General features: G+C 36.4%; 1 protein-coding gene across 4 annotated transcripts in view; it reads right to left on the reverse strand.

Annotated features, from left to right (window-relative positions):
* Positions 1 to 16,399, reverse strand: part of LOC102154218 (membrane-spanning 4-domains subfamily A member 12-like) — a 31,163-nt gene extending 14,764 nt beyond the window's left edge. The window contains exons 1-4 of one of the 4 annotated variants that reach the window (XM_038564445.1): positions 15,873 to 16,399; positions 13,529 to 13,581; positions 12,459 to 12,473; positions 5,142 to 5,198 (exon numbers count right to left, since the gene is read on the reverse strand). In XM_038564445.1, coding sequence (XP_038420373.1) covers positions 5,142 to 5,198; positions 12,459 to 12,473; positions 13,529 to 13,581; positions 15,873 to 15,990 — 243 coding nt within the window. In that variant the 5' untranslated portion in view covers positions 15,991 to 16,399. Of the gene's footprint in view, positions 1 to 5,141; positions 5,199 to 12,329; positions 12,474 to 13,528; positions 13,582 to 15,872 lie in introns of all 4 variants that reach the window. The other 3 variants (XM_038564444.1, XM_038564442.1, XM_038564443.1) reach the window with 3 other exon arrangements.
* Positions 16,400 to 17,049: the final 650 nt, after the last annotated feature.

The raw sequence follows: 17,049 nt of genomic DNA on the forward strand, positions 1-17,049 counted from the left end.
CCATCAAAAGACATAGGGTATAAGAATGGATAAAAAAACAAGACCGATGGGATGAGCACTGGGTATTATACTATATGTTGGCAAATCAAACTTTAATAAGAAAAATACAAAAAACCCTAAAACAAACCAAGACCCATCGATATGTTGCTTACAAGAGACTCATTTTAGACCCAAAGAAACCTCCAGCTTGAAATTAAAGGTGTGGAGAATCATTTATCATGCTAATGGACACCAAAACAAAGCTGGAGAAGACATTCTTATATCAGACTAATTAGATTTTAAACCAAAGACTGTAATAAGAGATGAAGAAGGACACCATATCATAATAAAAGGGTCTACCCAACGAGAAGATCTAATAATTGTAAATATTTATGCTCCTAACTTGGGAGCAGCCAAATATATAAACCAATTAATAACAAATCAGGAACTCATTGATAATAATACAATAATAGCAGAGGACTTTAACACCCCACTCATAGCAGTGGACAGATCATCTTAGCAAAAGATCCACAGGGAAATAAGGACTTTGAATGACACACTGGACCAGCTGGACTTAACAGATATATTCAAAACATTTCATCCTAAAACAGCAAAATACACATTCTTCTCAAGTGCACATGGAATATTCTCCAGAATAGGTCACATACTGGGCCAAAAACCAGGTCTCAACTGGGACAAAAAGATTGATATCATACAATGCATAGTTTCAGACCACAATACTTTGAAACTTGAAGTCAACCACAAGAAAAAATTGGAAGTACTACAAATACGTGGAAGTTAAGGAACATCCTACTAAAGAATGAATGTGTCAACCAGGAAATTAAAGCAAAATTAAGAAAGTACATGGAAGTAAATGAAAAGGTTAGAGCAGAAATCAATGATAATACAAAATAGTAGATAAATACAAAATAGTAGAACAGATCAATGAAACTAGGAGTCATTTCTTTGAAAAAATTAATGATTGATAAACTCCTAACCAGAATTACCAAAAAGAAAAGAGGAATGACCCACATAAATAAAATTATGAATGGAAGAGGAGAGATCACAACCAACACTGAAGAAATACAAGCAATTATAAGAGAATATTGTGAGCAATTATATAACAGCAAAGTAGGTAATTTGGAAGAAATGGATAAATTCCTAGAAACCCATAAACTACCAAACCTGACACAGGAAGAAGTATAAAAACTGAATGGACCCATACCCAACAAAGAAATTAAATTGATAATAAAAAATCTCCCAATAAGCAAGAGTCCAGGGCCAAGTGGCTTCCCAGGGGAATTTTACCAAACTTTTAAAGAAGAACTAACACCTATTCTTCTGAAACTGTTCCAAAAAATTGAAATGGAAGGAAAACTTCCAAACTCATTCTATGAAGCCAGCATTACCTTGCTTCTAAAACCAGAAAAAGGCCCAACTAAAAAAGAGAATTATAGATCAATATCCCTGACAAACATGGATGCAAAAATTCTCACCAAGATATTATCTAATAGTATCTAATAGTACATTAAGAGAATTATTTACCATGACCAAATGGGATATAGTCCTGGGCTGCAGGACTTCAACATCTGCAAATCAATCAACATAATACACCACATTAATAAAAGAAAGGACAAGAACCATATGATCCTCTCAATAGATGCAGAAAAAGCATTTGACAAAATACAGTATCTTTTCCTGATAAAAACTCTCCACTGTATAGGGATAGAGGGAACCTACCTCAATATCATAAAAATGATATACTAGAGACCCACAGTGAATATACTCCTCAATGAGGAAAAACTGAGAGCTTTTCCCCCAAGGTCAGGAACATGAGAGGGATGTCCACTCTCACCACTGTTATTCAACATAGTACTAGAAATCCTAGCCTCAGCAATCAGACAACAAAAAGAAATAAAAGACATCCAAATCAGCAAAGAAGTCAAACTCACTCTTCAAAGATGACATGATACACTATGTAGAAAACCCAAAAGAGTCTACCAAAAAATTGCTAGAACTGATACAGGAATTCAGCAAAGTCACAGGATATAAAATCAATGCACAGAAATGAGTTGCATTTCTATCAATGCACTAACAATGAAATAGAAGTAAGAGAAATCAAGAAACTGATCCCATTTATAATTGCACCAAATAAGATACTTAGGAATAAATTTAATCTGTGGCACCTGGCTGGCTCAGTGGTTGAGCAATTTGCCTTCGGCTCAGGTCATGATCCTGGGGTCCTGGGATTGAGTCTCACATCAGGCTCTCCATAGGGAGCCTGCTTCTCCCTCTGCCCATGTCTCTGCCTCTCTCTCTGTGTCTCGCATGAATAAATAAATAAAATCTTAAAAAAATAAATCTAACCAAAGAGGCAAAGAATCTGTACTCTGAAAACTATGAAACACTTGAGGCACCTGAGTGGCTTAGTTGGTTGGTTTAGGTCATGATCCCAGGGTCCTTGGGTTGCTTATCCCTCTCTCTCTCTCTGCCCCTCCCTCCTGCTCCTGCTCTCTCTCTCTCTTAAATAAATAAGTAAACTCTTAAAAAAATATAAATACTAATGAAAGAAATTGAGGAATTCATGAAGAAATGGAAAAACATTCCATGCTTTTGGCTTTAACAAATATTGTTAAAATTTCTGTGCTACCCAAAGCAATCTACACTTTCAATGCAATCCCTATTAAAATACCAACGACATTTTTCACAGAGCTGGAACATACCTAAAATTTGTATGGAACCAGAAAATATCCTGAATAGCCAAAGTAATGTTGAAAAAGAAAACCAAAACTGGAGGCATTACTATTCCAGACTTCAAGCTGTACTACAAAGTTGTGATCATCAAGACAGTGTGGTACTGGCGCAAAAACAGACACATAGATCAATGAAACAGAATAGAGAACCCAGAAATGGACCCTCAACTCTATGGTCAACCAATCTTTGACAAAGCAGGAAAGAATATCCAATGGAAAGAAGACAGTCTTTTCATCAATAAATGGTGTTGGGAAAATTGGACAGCCACATGCAAAAGAATGAAATTGGACCATTCTTTTACACATACACAAAAATAAACCCCAAATGGATGAAAGACTTAAATGTGAGACAAGAATCCATCAAAATACTAGAGGAGAACACAGGCAGCAACCTCTTTGGCCTTGGCCACAGCAACTTCTTGTTAGACCGCTCTCCAAAGGCAGGGGAAACAAAAGCAAAAATGAACTATTGGGACTTCATCATGATAAAAATCTTCTGCACAGCAAAAGAAACAGTCAACAAAACTAAAAAGCAACCTATGGAATTGGGAGAAGATATCAGCAAATGATCTACCTATCAGTTAAAGGGCTCATATCCAAGACCTATAAAGAACTTATCCAACTCAACACCCCAAAATAAAATAATTCAGTCAAGAAATGGGCAGAAAACATGAACAGTGACTGGGTGATGAGCACTGAGGGGGTCCCTTGATGGGATGAGCACTGGGTGATATGCTATGTGTTGGCAAATTGAACTCCAATTTAAACAATAAATTAAAAAAAGAAGACATATAAATGGCCAAAAGGCACATGAAAAAAATGTTCAACATCACTCAGGATTAGGGAAATACAAATCAAAACCACAATGAGATACCACCTCATACCAGTCAGAATGGCTCAAATGAACAAGTCAGGAAACAACAGATGTTGGTGAGGATGTAGAGAAGGGGGAACCCTCTTGCACTGTTGGTGGGAAGGTAAACTTTACAGCCACTCTGGAAAACAGTGTGGAGGTTCCTCAAGAAGTTAAAAATAGAACTACTTTACAGCCCAGGATTGCACTACTAGGTATTTATCCAAAGGATACACAGTGTTTTTTGCTTGTTTGTTTGTTTTCACAGTGTGTTTTGAAGGGGCACATGCACTCCATTATTTATAATAATGTCACACATTATTATACATTATTATACATTATAGCAGTGTCCACAATAGCCAAAATATGGAAGGAGCTGAGATGTCCAATGACAGATGAAAGGATAAAGAAGGATATATATATAAATAAATGGGATTTATAGATATAAATAAAGGATATAATAATAATATTAAAGGATTAATATAATAATATTAATTAAATATATTTATATATATATATCTAAATAAATGTTACTCAGCTATCAAAAATGAGAAAGAATGAAATCTTGTCATTTCCAATGACTTGGATGGAACTAGACCATATTATGGTAAGTGAAATAAATCAGTCAGAGAAAGACAAATACTATGTGATTTCACTCATATGTAGAATTTAAGAAACAAAACAGATAAACATAGGTGAAGGGAAGGAAAAATAAAATAAGATGAAAACAGAGAGGGAAGCAAACCATAAGAGGCTCTTAACTCTAAGCTCTAACTATTAACTGAGGGCTGCTGGAGGGGAGGTGTGGGGGGGATGGGGTGATGGTCATTAAGGAGGGCACATGATGTAATAAACACTGGGTGTTATATAAGACTGATGAGTCTCTAAACTCTACCTTTGAGACTAATAATACAATACATATTAACTAAATTGAATTTAAATAAAAAAATTGAAAAAATAAATCTAGGTCTTTAGAGACAGTTGCTGATACTCTTGGTATCTCAGTTTCCTTATCTATACAATGAATGTATGCTATTAACCACCCTGATAGGGTTTGTTGTGAAATATATACAAAAACTCTAAGTGAGGCATCTGGTACATAGAAGTCATTTGAAAAGTCATTTAAAAGAAGTGAGGCATCTAAGTCACTCTAAGTGAGTCATCTGGTACATAGAAGTCATTTAAAAAAATCTTAACTTATTGTTCTAATCACATATTTTTCTCTCTCACTGCTTCAAAGTATCCATTTACACTTTATCTATCATATTTGACATTTAACTTGAAAGAAATGACATATCATATTTAAATTTCCACTTCTGATTTCCTGGTTTGCTTCAAGCATTCTGTGTTATTTTAATATTTTATTAAATTAACAAAGATTTTTGTTGGAGTACATCCATTTAAAAATATTGTAAAGTATTGTAAAGCAATATTTTACATTTTAGTATTTTGAATACATTTCTACTGTTTAAGAGGCAATGATATCTCTTCTTAGTGGTATCCTTGTCTTTGACAAGTTAAATTTTTATCTTTGAAATAGCTTCAATTATTCTTACCAATTTTGGGGAAGATGTCTTCTCTGCTTCTATTGCAAAAATTCCTGATATGACAAACTGAGAACAAAAAGAGGCACACATAAGCATCTTTGTTATCACCCAAGAGATTCCTCTGACAGCTTCAATAACACTTTTAAAAAATTAATAACAAGTTTAATGAAAGGTCTATAATATGTAACATAATGTCAACTTCATTAATTAGTAAATTTCAGATCCATAACAACTTTACTACATTTGAAAATAACTTATAATAAGTTAGATTTTTTTTTCACTTCTTGAGATTTCCACAATGATAACTGAGGAGGTATAATTAATAACAAATTAAATGAGTTATTTGTAGATAACTTTCCAAAAACAGAATCACAAGAAGCCTTTTAATTTTTCAAAACAGAATTATATTTAATATGGGGATATGAGAACATTTAAATATATTTGATGAGGTGTGAGATGAAATCCCTGAATGTCTAAAATTCCTAAAGGTTTCCTGTGCCTCCAGCTCCTTCACTTCTCTGGCAGTGTCCTGGTGGTCTCTGCTTTGTGAGTGTGATGCCATTTTAATGCCAACTTCCCAGAGTTAGCTCAGACTTCACAGGTTAAGAGCACAGTTCCCAGTAAAACTACATTCACTTCAGTCACCAGCCATAAACTTGGGGATTTCCAGGCCCCCTGGACTTCTGACCAACTGGCTACAAATATAAGCTTTCCCACTATCCATCTCAGATTTGATAATTTGCTAGAATGACTCCTAGAACCCAGGAAAGTGCTATACTTATAATTTTATCAACAAATCAAGACCAGCCAAATGAAGAAATGCATAGGTCTAGAATGGTCTAAGCATGAAGCTTCCATATCCTCAGCATGTATCATCCTCCTGGCATATCAATGTATATCACCAACCAAAACCTATCTGAGCCTCAGTTTCCATAGTTTCATTATGGAGTTTCATTACCTATCTGTGGTTGGTCTTTCTGCAACAGCCAGCTCCTGAACACTCAGGTATGGTGCAAGGGGCCCAGGAATAACAAAGACACTCTTATTTCTTGGGAAATTTCCCAGAACCAGGGAGCCAAACCAGTCAAATTTTCCATTATACATAAGAGAGCTACAGGTATCAGATTCATTGAAATAAGTTAGGGCTCTCTCCCCACTTTTGCCTCAATTATTTTTTAGATTCCTCAAAGAGTAATGTAGCTTTTAATATTTTTAAAAAATCCTCTTCTTGAGGAATTGGAGTTAATTTATTTCTCTCTTTCTCCTTTTCTTTTTCTTTTTCTTTTCTTTTCTTTTTTTTCTTTTCCTTTCATTTCCTTCCTCTTTTTTTAGCTAAAGAACAATTTAACTTTGAAAATAATTTTTCTGAAACACCAAGATTCCTATTGTAGTTCTATGGTAACCTCTGGAAAAATCACCTAGTAATAAATCCACGGTTTTCTATTAAAGCATTGGGAGGAGGAAACCATTATTGGGTTAATGTTATACTTGTATATTTGTGTACTTCCATAGGATGGAATAAAGTAATATTTTTTTTTTATTTATGATAGTCACAGAGAGAGAGAGAGAGGCAGAGACACAGGCAGAGGGAGAAGCAGGCTCCATGCACCGGGAGCCCAATGTGGGATTCGATCCCGGGTCTCCAGGATCGCGCCCTGGGCCAAAGGCAGGCGCCAAACCGCTGCGCCACCCAGGGATCCCTAAAGTAATATTTTTAACGTGATTTCATGGCATGGAGGGTAGATACAATTTTATTGGTTTCATTTAAGAACTTCTTATTGATTTCTTTTAAAAAATTAAATTCAATTTAGTTAATATATATTGTATTATTAGTCTCAGGGATAGAACTTAGTGATTCACCAGTTGCATATAACACTAAGTGCTCATTACATCAAGTGCTCTACTTAATGTCCATCACCCAATTATCCCATCCCCTTACCCCTTTCCCTTACAGCGACCCTCAGTTTGTTCCCTAGAGTTAAGAGTCTCTTAAGGTTTGCTTTCCTCTCTGTTTTCATCTTATTTTATTTTTTCTTCCCTTCACTTATGTTTATCTGTTTTGTTTCTTAAATTCCACATATGAGTAAAATCACATGGTATTTGTCTTTCTCTGACTGACTTATTTCACCTAGCCTAATACCCTCTAGTTCCATCCACTCCTTGCAAGTTATCTGTATTTTAATTTAAGAGTCCTTATCTTAGAGATGCATACTGAAATATTTGCAAATAAAATTATGTAATGTCTAGGAATTGCTTCAAAATAATCCGAGTAAAATAAAGAAAGTGCATGGAAGTATGGATGAAGCAAGACTAACTATGAGCTGCTAATTGTCTAAACTGGGTAATGAGTACCAAGGGGGCAATATACTATTCTGTTTATCAATGTCTGAAAGCTTCCATAATAAAAGACTTGGTATGTTAAAAAAAAAGGAACTTCTTGTTGAGTGCATGAAAATACACATTATTATAATTTAGTGGGTCCACCCACATGAGTGTTTAATAGAATGCTACTGAAAACTATTTTAACAGAAAATAGCATTCAAAAAACATTTAATCTGCAGTTTAATTTTTGAAATGTAAGAATCACACCCAAAAATCACCTATCCTGAATATTTTATTATTTTCTGACATTGGTTGGAAAGACAGTTGTTTTTGAAAAGCTTTTGCACAGTGAAGGAAACCATCAATAAAATGAAAAGACAGCCTACTGAATGGGAGAAGATATTTGTAAATGACATATCCAGTAAGGAGTTAATATCCAAAATATATAATGAACTTATACAACTCAACACCAAAAAACAAATAATCCAATTAAAAATTGGCAGAAGACATGAACAGACATTTTCCTAAAGGAATACAGGTGGCCAACAGACATGAAAAGATGCTCAACATCACTCATCATTAGGGAAACACAAATCAAGATCACAATGAGATATCACCTCACACTTGTTAGAATGGTTAAAAGAAAAAAACCACAAGAAATAGCAAGCATTGGCGAGGGTATGGAGGAAAAGGAACCCTCATGCACTGCTGGTGGGAATGCAAGTTGGTGCAGCTACTGTGGAATACAGTACATAGGTTCCTCAAAAAATTAAAATAGAATTAGCATATGATCCAATAATTACACTATTGGGTATTTATCCAAAGACAATGAAAATACTAATTTGAAAAGATATATGCACCCCTATGTTTATTGCAGCATTATTCACAATAGCCAAAATATGGAAGAAATCCAAGTGTTCAACCATAGATGAATGGATATATATATATATATATTATTACTCAGCCATTCAAAAAATGAAATCTTTCTACTTGCAACACATGGATGGATCTAGAGGGTATTACACAAAGCAAAATAAGTCAGTTAGAGAAACAAATACCATATGATTTCACTCACATGTGGAATTTAAGAATGAACAAAGAAGAAAACAGACAAACAAAAAAACAGACTCCGCTATAGAGAACTGGCGGTTACCAGAGGAGAGGTGGATAAGGGAGTGGGTGAAATAGGTGAAGAGGATTAGAAGTACATTTATTGTGATGAGCAGTGAGTGATGTATAGAATTGTTGAGTCATTATATTGTGCACCTGAAACTAATATAACACTCTATGTTAAGTATATGTGAATTAAAAATAAATACATTTTAAAAAGATAGTTGTTACCCGTAGTTGTGCATCAAGAATGGATTTTTTTCATTGGTACAAACTGCATGTATGCATGCAACCTTTCTATGGCATCAAAAAAGACTATCCATAGTCAGAAATGAGGGCAGCAGTGCATGTTTCTTCCTCAAAAACACAGGGCCTTTGACACATCAGAGATTTTCATGTCTTATCAAAATATGAAGAAAATAAAATGGTACAATGATAGAGGATAACTTAGGGGTGAATTTTAAGAGTTTTGTCAAAAGGTCTTTCAGATAAGGTGATATTTAAGTTGACAATAAGCATCAAAACTTGGGGGATGAGCAGCTCTAGGAGGAGAAATTGCTACTGAAAAGGACCTGTTCTTCAGAGCAAGTACACTTCCCTCTGAAAAGCCTCCCTCATTTCTCCCAGTTGTTTATGGCCAGCCGCTTTAAGTACCTATGGTCCATGTTTCCATAATAACTCTCAAATATGTTGAAAAAAATTACACATATGTTCTTTTGCCTCTTGATTTATTTAAACCCCCTCAGTTCAAAGTTGAATTTAGATGACTTGCATAAATGTATGCATTAGGTCTAAAAATTAATAAACAGAAATAATTGGTAGATAAAGACACTAGGGATAATAACATTACATAATTGGCTGAGGTCAGGAGTAATTTTAGTTCAGTGAAATTGTAGTATGGGTCACTGAATGGTTGAAGGACTACACAGAACTTGTGCTCCCTTTTGACTCCTAGCTTGGGGTGGCTTTCTTACTGTGTGGTAGCATAATAATAGGGCAGGTAAGTATATGTAACTCAAATGTGCCTCACCACATTGCGTGCCCAGTGCTCTCAGTCTCCTATTGGATTACTGCCATAGCTAGGAAGACAGACTCAGTTAATCACTGTGTCGGAACAAAAACATACTGTACTTGCTCTGTCAGCTAACGCCACATTATTTTTCTTTTTATTTCTCAGGAAAATTCAATGAAACCCAATGTTTATAGCAGCAATGTCCACAATAGCCAAACTGTGTAAGGAGCCTCAGTGTCCATCGAAAGATGAATGGATAAAGAAGATGTGGTTTATGTATACAATGGAGTATTACTCAGCCATTAGAAACGACAAATACGCACTATTTGCTTCGATGTGGAGGGACCTGGAGGGTATTATGCTGAGTGAAATAAGTCAATCAGAAAAGGACTAACATTATATGGTCTCCATTCATTTGGGGAATATGAAAATTAGTGAAAGGGAATACAGGGAAAGGAGAGAAAATGAGTCAAAATATCAGTGGGGGTGACAAACCATGAGAGACACCTAACTCTGGGAAATGAACAAGGGGTAGTGGAAGGGGAGGTGGGCGGGGGGTGGAGGTGACTGGGTGATGGGCAATGAGGGGGGCACTTGGCGGGATGAGCACAGCATGTTATGCTATATGTTGGCACACTGAACTCCAATAAAAAAAAAGTTCTCTAAACTTGCTCTGTCTTCTGATTCTTTTAAAAAGTTATTTCAATCAGGTTCTCAGCTCCACCTCTCCTCATGGAGGTCACTCATGATCTCAATGTTGCAAAAGCCAATGGCAATTTTAGATGGTATCTCATCTAACTTCACCTATTTATAGTCTTTGAGATTTGACTGCTCCCTCCTCAACTCTGCCTTCTTCAGTTGGGCTTCCAGGATAGTATACTCTCTTGTTTTACTCCTCAATTTTCTTTGCCTGTTCCTCTTCTTCAATCTTAATTCCTAATGCTGGACATGCCCCCAGAAATCAGGCCATAGCCCTTCTCTCTACCTATACAAATGAGATAAATTCTTGCTAATTTTATCTTGTGTCATTTCATTAAATACGTATGCCAATGACCTTACATTTATACTTCTTTCCCAAACTCCATACTCCTATGTATAAGCAGGATACTTGGTATCTCTAATGTCGAAGACATCTAAGATGTCTAAAAGGGATTTCAAACCCAACATGCCCTAAATTTAACACATGAAATTCCAGCCTCTTTAAACTCCTAGCCTTGCCCATCTTAGTCAATGATAAGTCATAAGTCCATTCTTTTAATTGCTTGACCCACTATTTTGAAGTCTCCTTTATTTCCTTCTCCCTGTCACATCCCATATCCAAGCCATCAGGAAATTTTTGGGGTTCTAATATAAAAATACATCCAGAATCAACTTTTTCTTTTACTATCTCTCTGGTTTGAACCACTATACTCTCTCACCTGCATAACCATAATCAAATCTTTTAAAGGCTCCTTGCTTGATCTTTTGCTCCTTCATGATCTTTTAATGGTTCTTACTTAAGTTAGATCATATCATTTCCTCTGTTCAACGCCTTGCAATGGCTCTCAGTGTTACTCAAAGTAATAGTACATAGAATGACTACAAGTTCTTAGATTAACATACTTCCTATCATATAGCTGATCTCTTTTCCTACAATTTCTCTTAGCCCAATTCGCTCCATCCAGACTGGCTATTTTTTCAATAAGGCTTGCTCTCAGCCTAGAGTCTGCTCTCCTTGTATATTCTTTTTTCAGACATCCCTTGTAGCTTATCACTTCAACTACTTCAAGTCTTTGTTCAAATGCCTTTTCTCAAGGAAGCTTGAATATCCTATAAAAATTGCAACTTTATACCTTCTTATCCTTCTCTACATTATTTTTCCCCACAGTATTTTTCATCTTTTAATACATTATCTTTACTAGAAAGTGAGCTTTATAAGGGTACGGATCTTGGTCTGTTTTATTCACTACCATAACTAAAATACTTAAAACAGAGCCTGGCCCCCCTATTAGGTAGCGAATATTTGCCAAGTGACTGAAAAATATTTTTGTGAGATAGGCAGATATTTTTGAGAAGTCTGTAGGAAAATGGAAGGTGGTGGAATATTTTACTTCATGCTATAAGACAATATACATCCTTTAGAAATCCTTAGTGAATTCTTCCAAATTCCTCTTGGGTCAATGGCTCCCTGCTCCTTCTTTTCTTTTTTATCAGATTGCTTTTCAAAGTCTCTTTTATTGCCCCAACTCTTAAGCTCTCTTTCTCAGCTTGCCTATATTATTAGCAAACATGAGTCTTATAAATAAACATTTACTACATATCTAAAATGCCCTTTGGAGGGATGCCTGGGTGGCTTAGTGGTTGCATGTCTGTCTTTGGCTCAGGTCGGGATCCTGGAGTCCTGGGATCAAGTCCAACATTGGGCTCCCTGCATGGAGTCTGCTTCTCTCTCCACCTATGTCTCTGCTTCTCTCTGTGTCTCTCATGAATAAATAAATAAAATCTTTAAAAATAAAAAAATAAAATGCCCTTTGGAAAGCTTACCATTCCTTGGCTCTAACATTTATTCAACTAAATAAAATCTTTGTATGGAAAAATTTTATAAATAAATTTATCATCTCAAAATAGCTTCAGTAGATACAAGAATGAATTTCTTGACAGTAGGAGTTGTATGTTTTCACAGTTGGTATCTCTACATTATTGCCTGACCATGGACGATAGCAAAATACATTGAATAAATGAATGAATGATCATTATTGAGATAATTTACTCACAAACAAGAATGCCCAAAATGGGTATCCTGATAGCAAGGTTATAGGCAGGTAATCTATTGAAATTGAATCAAATTCTCTGATATATAACTGTATCCAGAAATATCCCAGAGCACAGTGGATCAAACCAACCATTACTTGGGCAGCCTGTAAGAAAAGAATGTCATAATCAATTACCCAGATATATAAAATTTCAAGAGAGTTACAAATTGAGTGATATAAAGGGCATGGGTGGAGGAGTATAGCTTCTGTATCTCTGAATCATAGTATTCTCTGCCACTACTCTTGTTAGAAATTATCAAAAACTAGGGAGAAGCCAAGGTTATGGAGGAAGGTAGCAGCCATAAAGTGCTTGTAATCCCTACATGTAGCTCATACAGGGGTTATTTATGAAGCTTTCCTAGCAATTTGTAGAGATGTGGTTGCTTTCAAGTAAATTAAGGTATCTAGGGACTTATTTGTGAATGGGTATACTTAACATCCTCTAGTTCTGAGAGAAGAACTGTAGTCTCTGTAGCCCTTTTGCCTTTTCCTCTTCTCTGTTTGGTCTTGCATATACTACTCTCAGTCTTAGTTCTTTCCTCTGATACATTTCTACTATCTCCATCCCCTCAACCAGCTAATGGGCAATGGTTTTCTTCTGTTAGAAATTCTGATTTTTGGCACCATGAGGTGAGAGGATCCACTTGCAACCAGACCTACTGAATCCTAAGATTCTGGCCCCAACAGTCTTAGGCATTTTCCTAAACCAAGATTTATCTTACAGTTCTGGTTTTTAATCTGACTCAAGAGCCCACTAATTAGTGTATATGATAGAAAAGAGGTAGCATGCTACATTTGGCTGGGGGTGAAGAAGTAGGAATAGTGCTCCAGAATATCACCTCCCCCAAGATATACAAAAAATATGCTGACAACACAATGCTGTGATATGATCAATGTCTACAAAGCCCTGTGATCTAGATGATCTCTTGCATATACCTCTGACCTCATCATTTTCTTTAGGACCCACAGTCTCAGATTTACTTTAAATCATAAACATACATAGACAAAAGGAAATCATAGGGGTAGAATTACTGAAACTCATTCCATTAATTCTCTTCCATTGGGTTGCTGAGGCAGAGGAATCACTGTCTCCTTTTAAAATTATTTGGGACTTGTAATATCAAGGTAATTTATCTACTCAAGTAGCACTTAGTCCTTACCCCCAACATTCTGGTTTCTTTTTCCAACACAATGTGGAATGATGTCATATAATCTAAAACATAGCATAAACATTAGAGAGAATGAATGAAATTATTCTCTAGAAAAAATTGTAAAAAATAATGATTTTCTTAGATAAGGCACTTAAAAGTTATTGAGAAATTTGTTCTTGCATTTGCTAATTTTTCACAATTAAACAATTATCTGAAATACAAATTTAAAATCAAACCCATTGATTTTCTCTCAAACATACCTGTTTAAAAACTCTTATGGTCCTATTAGATTTTATCCCTCTTTTACATCTTTAAAGACACTTTGGGAGTCCTTAGGATTCTTAGACGCAGACAACAGAATTTATTCTGGCTGGTTTAAGCAAAACAGGATATTAGTGAACTCAGAATCATTGGTAAGGTTGTTTGTAGACCAATGTCCAGTAGCAAGACACCAATCTAAATTGAGGAGAAAGTGTCCTTGCTACTTCCCACTCCAGAATTCTGCTGCAGATGGTCAAACCTTCCCTGCCTCTCTGGGCCATCATCTATGTAAGCAAAATTAAAGCTCAGTGTAGGGTCTCTTTTGTTGTTCTCTTCCAGTCTCTCTGACTGCAAGGGAAGCTGGGGAATATAATTTTTTTGGATTCAACTTAGAAAAGGTAGCTTTCACAACTCAGCAACTGATAAAGAAAAAAGATGTTCAAAGGTATGGTGCTTATCTCGTGTTTAGTACAGGTCAGCAGGAATTTACTTCTAGGTTACTGCAGCAGCAATGCTAGTGTGCCTCCAAATTAATCCAACTCACAGAAAGGTGTCTGGAAACAACTACCTGTCAAATAGTATAGTGGCTGCTGCTATCTTTATGGCTCCATCAATCTGGAAGACAGCTTTGTCTGCCTGCCTCTGCCTTACCACTCAAGCAGTCACTTCTCTTGAGCCCTCAGTACAATTGTAGCAGTTTCATGACCCCCCAATTGTCTAATGGTCAAAAATTGGAAATGTCCCCTAACTATAACTTGCTAAAGAATTAAAAAATACAAAATAATCTAATAACCACAATAGAGAAACTTAAGTCCTTAAGTCCAGTCTTTATACTATGTCCACAATGAAACTTCTAAACTCAGAATCAAATGTGGAAATCATCTGCTCATAATCTTTCACTGGGTTCTTGTTGCCTTTAGTCCCCAGTGAACATTTTTTTATGTGGCACATTAGAGTTGGGTATGATTTGACCTCAACTTTCTTCTCCCCATATTAAGTACCCCATCCATTCCTGAGCACTATTTCCATTACTATGTGGCTTTGACTCATGTTTTTAAAGTACCTTACCATATACATCTTTGCTTCTGTGTGCTCACAGTGTGAAAATGTCTGGCTCTAGCAATGTATTTTTAAATTGTTGGAATTTAATAGATGTTTGTTAAATCAATTTGACACATAAAATTACATTTCTATCTATTGATCTGTTACCATATTATGTATAAGTGAATAGATTTGTTTATACCAGTCATGTAACATATGTTTGGGAAGGTCAGCCTCAAAGCATAGATTCTCTGGCATTTATTGAGTTAATTTTGGATAGACCCAGAGGTGCCACAAAAATTGAGTCATTCTCCAGAGCATGTGAATCAAGAGAAAAAGAATAGGCTGATCAGGACATATGGACCTTGGGTAAAGACAACAAGCTCTGGTTTTGATGTTGAGGATCAGAAAATTTTTGTGGGCAGGCCATATAAATTGAAAGAAGTGATTCCCGGAAGAGTCACTTCTCACATGGGGAACTCTCTGTGGCTTGCTCCAGATGAGCAAAAGAAGAATTTACCTATTTAATCATGGTTAAAGATTCTCCCAAGTAATACTTGCCAACCCAGCTAGAAAAGAATATACATAAAGAGAAACTCTTAACTCCCAGTTCTTGGAAATCAATCATTCCTATCATCCAAAATATGATGTTTATGTGTTTTTTGTTGCTGCAAAGTCTAATGCACATCTCCTAAACCGCGAAAAATATGGGAATATGATCAAAAGGTGAAAGGCAGGAGCCGGGCTTGCCACTGCTTGTTCCATGACTCTGGGATCCCCAAGTCACTACACTATGTTCTCCTTCTGTAAATTAGCCAACCTACCTTCATATGAGAGGATGCTGTGTGTGTAAAATAAGTCAGTTATTGGAAACACACAATGGAAGAAGAAGTATTTAAAGGAATAAATAAAAAGTAAAATGATGTCTTAATTGGGGTTCTTCCCACTGTGTTTGGGAAGCACTCTAAGGGGTCGTTGGGAATACCTGCCCCCTGGGGTGGTTTTATTCTTAGCAACAGTGACAGCCTTGGCTAAGGCTCCCTACACTCACGTGTAGGCCTACTGGATCGTTTATCCTCACGTGGTGCCCTTGGTTCAGGGTTTTGCAGGTTGTACATCTGAACGGGCGCTGCTTCCTCGGTTGTGGACTTCATCCTCCCCTCCGTCATTCCGACTCTGCGGTTGTAGCCAAGAGCGCAGCTGCCAGGTTCTCTGCACGAGGAGCCCCGCGTGGACCCCCACAGTGTGGTAAGACCCCCACTGTTCCACTGAGCTTACAAGTTCCCTCGATGAGGGTTGGGTAGAGCGATGCCACTCTTAATTGGTTGCATCAACATCATACTCTATCTTTGGAGGCTGTGGTTGACATTACCTGCAGCCTTATTACGTGGTGGTTCTATCCCTAACTGTAGGGATGCCCTCCTTGGAAGAAGCCTCATAATCAGAAGCCCCCTGCAATCAAGAATATTCTAGAAGACATGGTACATACAATTTCTGTGGTCTTCAGTTTATTCTTTTGTAAAGTGTAGATAATACCAGCACAGGTACCTCACAGGCTCATCATGCAGAACTTTGAAGACCAAGTTGTTTTACAAATATATTCCATTGTTACAAACGTGTGTGTGTGTGTGTGTGTGTGTGTGCATGTGTGTATCCTGCTGGACTTGATAGATTAATTTTTATATTCAGTGTTTAACAACTGACCCAACACATGGTAGGAACAAATGAATGACTACCAAGTCTGGCCTAAATTGTTAAATTATTTGCATCATATGGGTACTTATGAATAGTTAGAGGGGACTAATGTTTGTTGAACTCTTTTATTTTTGATGTTTTACCAGTTAACTAATTCAATAAAGTTTCACTGAGCATTGGTATGTGCCAAGCACTGTTCTCAATGCTGGGGATAGAGCAGTGAAGAAAGCAGATGAAGTACCCTACCCTATTGGGAGCTTGTAGTGAGAAGGGGGAAACCAATAATAATCTGGACCCATAAGGAAAACTTATACTGTAAAAGTAATACAAGCTAAAGAGAATAATTAAGTATGGAGGGAAATAGGGTATATGCATGGATGGAAATGTAAAGGGAGGCATTCACAAAAATCCTCCCTACAAACAGGATATTTGATCAAAGTCCCCAAGAAGGTGAAGGAGAGAACCTTGTAAATATCTGGGAAGAGAAAGTGGCCAGTATAAGGAATGGCAGCTGGACAATGTCTGAGGCTGCT

Source organism: Canis lupus, chromosome 18, assembly GCF_011100685.1.
Source record: "Canis lupus familiaris isolate Mischka breed German Shepherd chromosome 18, alternate assembly UU_Cfam_GSD_1.0, whole genome shotgun sequence".
In the NCBI taxonomy this organism is placed as follows: domain Eukaryota; kingdom Metazoa; phylum Chordata; class Mammalia; order Carnivora; family Canidae; genus Canis; species Canis lupus.